The sequence below is a fragment of the Limulus polyphemus genome, unplaced genomic scaffold (genome assembly GCF_000517525.1).
Source record: "Limulus polyphemus unplaced genomic scaffold, Limulus_polyphemus-2.1.2 Scaffold5387, whole genome shotgun sequence".
Lineage (NCBI taxonomy): Eukaryota > Metazoa > Arthropoda > Merostomata > Xiphosura > Limulidae > Limulus > Limulus polyphemus.
The window spans coordinates 26546-34383 of record NW_013670997.1 but is presented as its reverse complement, the minus strand read 5'-3'; the positions used below and the strand labels follow the sequence as shown (position 1 = coordinate 34383).

The window sequence follows — 7838 nt, the reverse complement described above, 5'->3', positions numbered from 1 at the left end:
TAGAATTCAAAATAATTAGAAAGTTGTAACAGTAAATACGTACATCTACTGCACTTTGGATTCTGAAGATAAAGACAATTGAAAACACATACAATGATACTTAATATTTTATTCACACAAATAATATTTTCCAACACTTCAAAATTCTGTGTATAAGACTAGCTTATCATATTTATTTTACTTTATACATTATTGTACTATACAGATAACATTGGAAATACAACTTTCTTTGTTGTTAATGCAGGATTGATCACATTCCTATTAATGCTTCAAATTGCGATTGTTCATGTGTCTATTTTTTAGTAAGATTAATAAAATTTGTCTGATAATGTAAAATTACTAATGCCTAATTATTATTGATATTGATTGATTTGCTGGTTAACACTGTGATGTAATTAAATTACAATTCACAAGTGTTCATAGATAGTGTGAAGTGTTTGATTTAAACTTCATATCAACTGAGAGTTCTTTTTTTTTTAATTTTAATGAATCCACAAAAACAGTAAAAATTAACTGGCAACTTCAGTGAGCAGCCTGTAAGCACATGAAAAGTGATAAAAGTACCGTGATATTAGAAATGAGAATACAGTCAAATAAGAAAGATTTTTATATTTAATCAGCATAAGAGGCTTACCTGTTTCCTGTATGAGTTAAGAACAAGGGCCTGTGTTTTATAAAATACATTGGCCTGTTTTTAACCTACATTTTAATGCAGTTGATATTTTGGTGATGTATTGTTAATATTTTTCTCATTATACTCTGGGAAAGGGTTAAGTGAGTTAAGCCTGCTTCACTGTTGAGTCTCATTTTCAAACAAGCTTATTCATATGGCACTGGTGTACATCAATGACTTAGTTATTCCACATATACAATAGTGATCATGATTGTTATGTATAAATAAAAAACGTAGTTAATGACAGAAATTAAGAAATAATTTTATTTGTCATTAAGAGCAGAGAGACTCAATGGGCTTTCTGCAAAAGAAGTGAATTACAAACTCTGAGTATAAAATTTCTTAATACTCTGGATTCAACACTCAACTGATGTTTCTTTTGGAAGTCCAATACATTGGGTTATCATTTATGTATCCTACTTCCCTTCTAGGTTTGGCATTAATGAATTTGCCATCAACCAAAAGTAAAAAGATTATGCAGAATTATTTATTTATGGCACCATGATTTTAGCATCAATTTATTCAACAGAATTTTTTATTTATAAAGTTATAATTTCAGCATAATTTTACAATTATATTATTATACAATATACATTCAATGTGTTATTTTCTTGGACGTCATTGTTTCCCCATCCTTTAATCAGGAATTGGCCATTTCTTTCCTTTGTCCATCTCCACCAAATTCACCAACTTTCTTCTCATCTGTCACCAAGATAACTTCTTTTGGATCAAGTCATACAGATACTGTATTTTCCTCATTAAAATGTCCAGTTACCAACTTACCCAATTAGTGTTACCCTTTTAGTGTGTATAGCTTCACAGTCACTATCTCTGTCCAGCTTTTTTCTCATTTCTCACCAGTGTTGATTGTAGTCATACATATGTTGTGTATTCCTTGTTAAAACGTCGGCAACTTTCTCAATTAGTGCCACACTTTATATCATGATCCATTATCACTTTCAATGGTTTATTATTTTTTATCATTTCCTGTTAGTTATCTTTCATCATTATACTCTATATCTGACTGTTTACTTAACATCCAGAGGTAAAATGATCTTTCGGTTTAAGTAAAATCCTGATCCATTTTATTTTATTTTTAAACATTTGCCATGTATTCTATATCTTATTCAAACATGCATTTGACTTACAGTTTTGATCCTTTTGTCTTCTGATCTTACAGTTTAGTGTCAGTCACTTCTCCTGGGTTTTCTAGTGCCTTTTTTCGTTCTTCCAAAGCTTGTCTTAATTTTCTTCTGGGACCCAAGTGCAAACCGAGGTCCTTCAAGTCACTGTCAGTTAGTAGAATGAGAGACTCTAGGTCAATCCTTTCCCTCGTAAAAAGAGGAATGTACTCAGTCATCCCATGTGCTGCAAGAAATAGGATGATTGGTGTGGAGTCATGTGCATCATTATCATCATCTAGAATAACTTCACCATCCCAGGGTACATGACGTCTAGCTAAACTTCCAGCACTGCCTATGCTGTCATTTACACTACCATTTCTGTGGTCTAGGTCATTTTCTTTAGACTGGACATCTTCTTCATAGCTGTTGTCTTCATGATCGGGCAGGGACAGCAATGCTCCAGTCAAGGAGCCACGAAATGCCATACTACCAAACCCAGGTCGCTCAAAAATGCTGGATGGCTCAAGTTGACTAAATTCTACAGGTTGAAAAATATTTGGCTCACTATGAGAACGAGCAGAATTTTTACCATCAAAAACATTTTTCAGAAGAGGACGCTGTCTAGCCGATTCACTGTTCTGAGTTTCATATCTGGGAACATACAAAACTTCAGAATCTCTACGAAGCCCTGACAATGATCTTACTGACTGTTTTCCATGACTTTCTACTTCCCGTATCTTAAAGTCACTTTCAATAACTTCTTTTCTTTGTTGAATCTTCTTAGACACAGCCCCTCGCCCTCGTTTCAAGCCCAAAGTGCTTTGGCTATTGTTAACAATATCTGAGTACTTTGGTGAGCTAGTATAAAGAAGCTTTGAGTCCTTTCTGAAAGTTTGACCAATACTTGTAAAAGAGAGCCTAGGTTTACTCTGATCAGGCTGAATATCATTACTATGCATCATCTTTCGTTGTTTTTCTAACTCTCTTTCAGACTTTTCAGCCAGTTTAATGGCTTTATGTTGGATCTTCTGGAGATTTTTCACACGCTTCTCTGTGTCTCGTTTAGCCTTATCTTTCATCTTATCCACATTCTTGCTGTTTTTCTTCTGTTGTGTGTCCATGACCTTATCCAAATACTTCAAGATATCATCTCTACTGTTGTTGGCTGCTACATCCTTCGCAGACAGATAATCATTATCTAAGGCCCACATGTTGGCACCAAAGCTCACGAGGAATGAAACACAATTCATGTGGCCATTTGCTGCAGCACAGTGGAGAGCTGTGTTTCCAAAATAGTCGCATTTGTCTGGATCACCCCTAAACAGAACAAAAATAAAATCTGTGTCACAGAACAATATTTCACAGATGAATGCTAACTTGTGTGTATGTTAGTATGTATTAAGCCTATTTATTTCATTTTAGTTCAGAATTAATTGGGAATCGGGACATTTATGATTCGTGATAACAATTTGCACATTGAATCAACTTGCTCCTGGCCATCACTGTGACCAGATCAAAGCCCTGACCATGATGTTGATTTGTAAGTGCAGGTGACAAAAAATTGACCCTTTCTGGGAGAGTTATGTTAAAGGATTTGCAAATGCAAAATTTTCTATTTCACTATTATAAAAACATGTAAGTTACAAAATGTTGTTGTGCATCAGTTAAATTCCCAGAAGTAGTGAATCCAGTAGGGAAAGAAGAGGCCTGTTCATAGCTGACTAAGAGTTACAGGAAATAATACAGGAAGTTAAAGAGCTTGTAAACCCAAGAACACAGTGGTTAATTGTTGCTAAAGAAGAACCCTGACTGGGGACTGTAAACAAGATAATTCACATGGATTTGATTCTTGAAAACAAAGTGAAAAAGAGCTGTGTGCACAAACTTGTCCTAAATCACATAGCCAAATGGAAGACCAACCATCACACATGAACTTCGACCTAAAGCACATAGCCAAATGGAAAACCAACCATCAAACATGAGCTTGTCCTAAATCACATAGCCAAATTCATGTTTGATGGTTGGTCTTCCTTTTGCCAGTGATTTTGAAAATGGTTCAGAACATCTAACAAAAGCTTGTCCCAAGTATTGATGGCACTCACAGGTTACAGCTATTATGGTAAGTTCTCCATCTGGAGAATCGGGATGAATGTCAGTGTAAACTTTGCTTGACACCACTATTCCAAGAGGAAATACCATCTTTGTTTGGATCGGATACCAATATAGTATGCCTCATCAACACAAAGCATAGAATGATATGTTCAGATTACTTGGCAACATGCAAGTACAGATGGGAATTTATACTGTACATGATTTCCAGAAACTTCTCATAGACTTCAGTGCCTCTGGGTTACTCAAATGGGATCCTGGAAACCACTCTTTAATGGTCAACATTGACCTCAGAGTATTGTGCAAAAGCCAATTGCAGTAAAAATTGTGCTTGTGTTACAGAGAATTTTGCTATAACCAGAGCTATCACATAGAGCACCATCAATAGTGCGGAAAGAGGCTCTAAGGCCTAAGCAATTACTGTTGTACTGATGCTCTATATCATTAACTCTTCTGTATGGAATGGTAGATTACTGTTATATCACACACACATTAAACATCTTGATGGATTTTCACAATAAGTTTGTTATCATACAACAAAAATCATTCACCTCAAAATCTTAATTTGTTATTCTTGTACACTTGCTTGAGTATTAAATATAAGCCACAAAAACTAAATTCTACACATACATTTTTCAGTTACATAAATATTGTGTTAACTCAGTTCAACCACTTCTTACTTATGAAAGTTTGCATTCTTTTGGTAGGTGATTGATTGTGGCATAAAGGATTGTGTACAGATTGGAAGGTGAAAGGTGTGAAACTCAATCTGCTGTGGAGTGTTATAACTGTAACAGTCAATCTAAATAATAGATGATGAATAATAGCTGGTGGATACTCCTGAGTGGTTGCCATACCTTAGGTCATCAGCTCTCAATTTGGAATGGGTAAACTCGAACCTTAGTGGTTTCTAACGTGGCCCTTTAGTCCATGAGTAAATAAGGTGCCATTCATTTTGAAAAGACCAATGATAATCTGTTGGTAAAACATTATTATTGTTATTTTATAGTTAACTCTCAGTACATTGCCTTGTTTTTATACTGATGGGTCAAAATACTAAAACACATTAATTAATTCTATATTATTGCATGCTACAACATCCAGTATAAAGAACTGACCAAAACATTTGATGAAATCGCTTATAAAATACATTGGGAACCCTAATGTTAATAATTAGGGTTAATTTTGATATTGATGGTGTTTTTTATTTACATTTTTTTGTTTGTCGGATATATTATTAACAACCCTGTAACCAACAAAATTTTGAGCCCACAAGTTTATAAAATGTGTTTAAAAACCAAATGGACTTCAACTGGAATTGTAGGATTAACCAATGATTGCTTGCTGATGCTTTCTTGCCATGACCGACACGGATTGCAACATTCCAAACCATGTTGTAAGTTTATAAACAATAACCCTAAATATATGGTATGTCTGTGGACTTATAACACTAGAATCTGGGTTTCGATACCCATGGTTGGCAGAGCACAGATAGCCCATTGTGTAGCTTTGTGCTTGACTTCAAACAAACAAAACCCTAAATATAGTTTTCTTTAAAAGCATTGTAAATCACATGACTTAGTTAGTATCGGTGTAATAATATGGTAGAGCCTGATAACCTGCCCTAACTGTTGTTCTGTGCTAATGTAATATAGTGTAGTATGATACACTGCCCTTACTCTTGTTTTGTGCTTATTTAATATGGTAGAGCCTGATAACCTGTCCTAACTCTTGTTTTGTGCTAATAGTAGAGTATGATAACCTGTCCTAACTCTTGTTTTGTGCTAATAGTAGAGTATGATAACCTGTCCTAACTCTTGTTTTGTGCTAATGTAATATAGTACAGTATGATACACTGCCCTTACTCTTGTTTTGTGCTAATTCAATATGGTAGAGCCCGATAACTTGTCCTAACTCTTGTTTTGTGCTAATGTAATATAGTACAGTATGATACACTGCCCTTACTCTTGTTTTGTGCTAATTCAATATGGTAGAGCCCGATAACTTGTCCTAACTCTTGTTTTGTGCTAATAGTAGAGTATGATAACCTGCCCTAACTGTTGTTTAGTGCTAATTTAATATGGTAGAGCCTGATAATCTGTCCTAACTTTTGTTTTGTGCTAATGTAATATAGTAAAGCCTGATAACCTGCCCTAACACTTGTTTTGTGCTAATAGTAGAGTATGATAACCTGCCCTAACTGTTGTTTAGTGCTAATTTAATATGGTAGAGCCCAATAACCTGTCCTAACTCTTGTTTTGTGCTAATGTAATATAGTAGAGTATGATAACCTGCCCTAACTGTTGTTTTGTACTAATTTAATATGGTAGAGCCTGATAACCTATCCTAACTCTTGTTTTGTGCTAATGTAATATGGTAGAGCCCAATAACCTGTCCTAACTCTTGTTTTGTGCTAATGTAATATAGTAGAGCCTGATAACCTGCCCTAATTCTTTTATAAATCTGTTAAAATGTGTGTTTGTTGGTGAATCATGGCGGTAATACAGCAGGCTGACTTTGATCGACATAATGTGCTTTCAGATAACATTTTTCTTGTTAATATCACTTTATCAGAAGTTCGTTGATGATCACCTGTGGGATAATTCCAGCAGGGCTTTATAGAAAGAGATAAGCATTTATTTCTACAGCTACTAAACACCATACACACAATAATATGATGATTGTTACATGAAATGAATACATTTAACAAATGCCAGTGTTAAGGGTCAACCATGAAATGCTACACCACTGTTTTGCAGTAGCTTTTCGATAGATTTTTATTGGTCGTATATGGTAGGGGTAAACAAAAGATCTGGTAATAAAAATAAAAAAAGGAAATTTTGAAAAATAAAGTGTTTCAAAAATATTGAAAGTTTTGATTATTGTAAAGTTTATAGATATTAGGAATTAAATATTTGTAGCACTTTAAAAAGTGTTATAAGTTTGTGAATATCATAAAAATAAGTATTATTCTATTTGGAGTTTTAGTGGAGAAAGATTCTAAAATACAACAAACAGCAAAAACTCTTGTAATTAATCTAAATGCTATAGAGGGCTCTATTATGATGTGCTTGTCTTGTACATATGATTATTATTTGTTGAACTAGGCGAAACTATGGAACAGATATGACATACTTAAGCGTGAGTCTGTAGAACTTCAAATATTATTATATATTTCAGAAAGCTTGGGTCTACTGATACTTGAACTTTAACAGACATCACATATTCATAAAGTCTGGGTCTACTGATATGCAAATCTTAACAAATTTGATATATTTCATAGATTACTGGTACTGAAAAGTTTCTTTTAACTGACAGGAGTAGCAGAGAAAGCTATTTTTAAACGAAATGCAATAATGAAGGTTGTTGTGAAATATGCTGCTGTTACCAGGGGAGGATTGGTTGAATGGAGCTTTGTTTTGAAGGTAACTGTTGTGAAATATGTTGCTGTTACCAGGGGAGGATTGGTTGAATGGAGCTTTGTTTTGAAGGTAACTGTTGTGAAATATGTTGCTGTTACCAGGGGAGGTTTAGTTGAATGGAGCTTTGTTTTGAAGGTAACTGTTGTGAAATATGTTGATGTTACCAGGGAGGATTGGTTGAATGGGGCTTTGTTTTGAAGGTAACTGTTGTGAAATATGTTGCTGTTACCAGGGGAGGATTGGTTGAATGGGGCTTTGTTTTGAAGGTTACTGTTGTGAAATATGTTGCTGTTACTGGAGGAGGATTGGTTGAATGGGACTTTGTTTTGAAGGTTACTGTTGTGAAATATGTTGCTGTTACTGGAGGAGGATTGGTTGAATGGGGCTTTGTTTCGAAGGTTACTGTTGTGAAATATGTTGCTGTTACTGGAGGAGGATTGGTTGAATGGGGCTTTGTTTCGAAGGTTACTGTTGTGAAATATGTTGCTGTTACTGGAGGAGGATTAGTTG

At 34.6% G+C, this 7838-nt stretch overlaps 1 protein-coding gene across 1 annotated transcript in view; it reads right to left on the bottom strand.

Moving 5' to 3' along the window:
* Positions 1 to 916: 916 nt before the first annotated feature.
* LOC106472505 (Usher syndrome type-1G protein homolog) overlaps positions 917 to 7838 on the bottom strand; it is an 18151-nt gene continuing 11229 nt past the window's right edge. The window contains exon 2 of the mRNA XM_022401081.1: positions 917 to 3114. Coding sequence (XP_022256789.1) covers positions 1848 to 3114 — 1267 coding nt within the window. The 3' untranslated portion in view covers positions 917 to 1847. The remainder of the gene's footprint in view (positions 3115 to 7838) is intronic.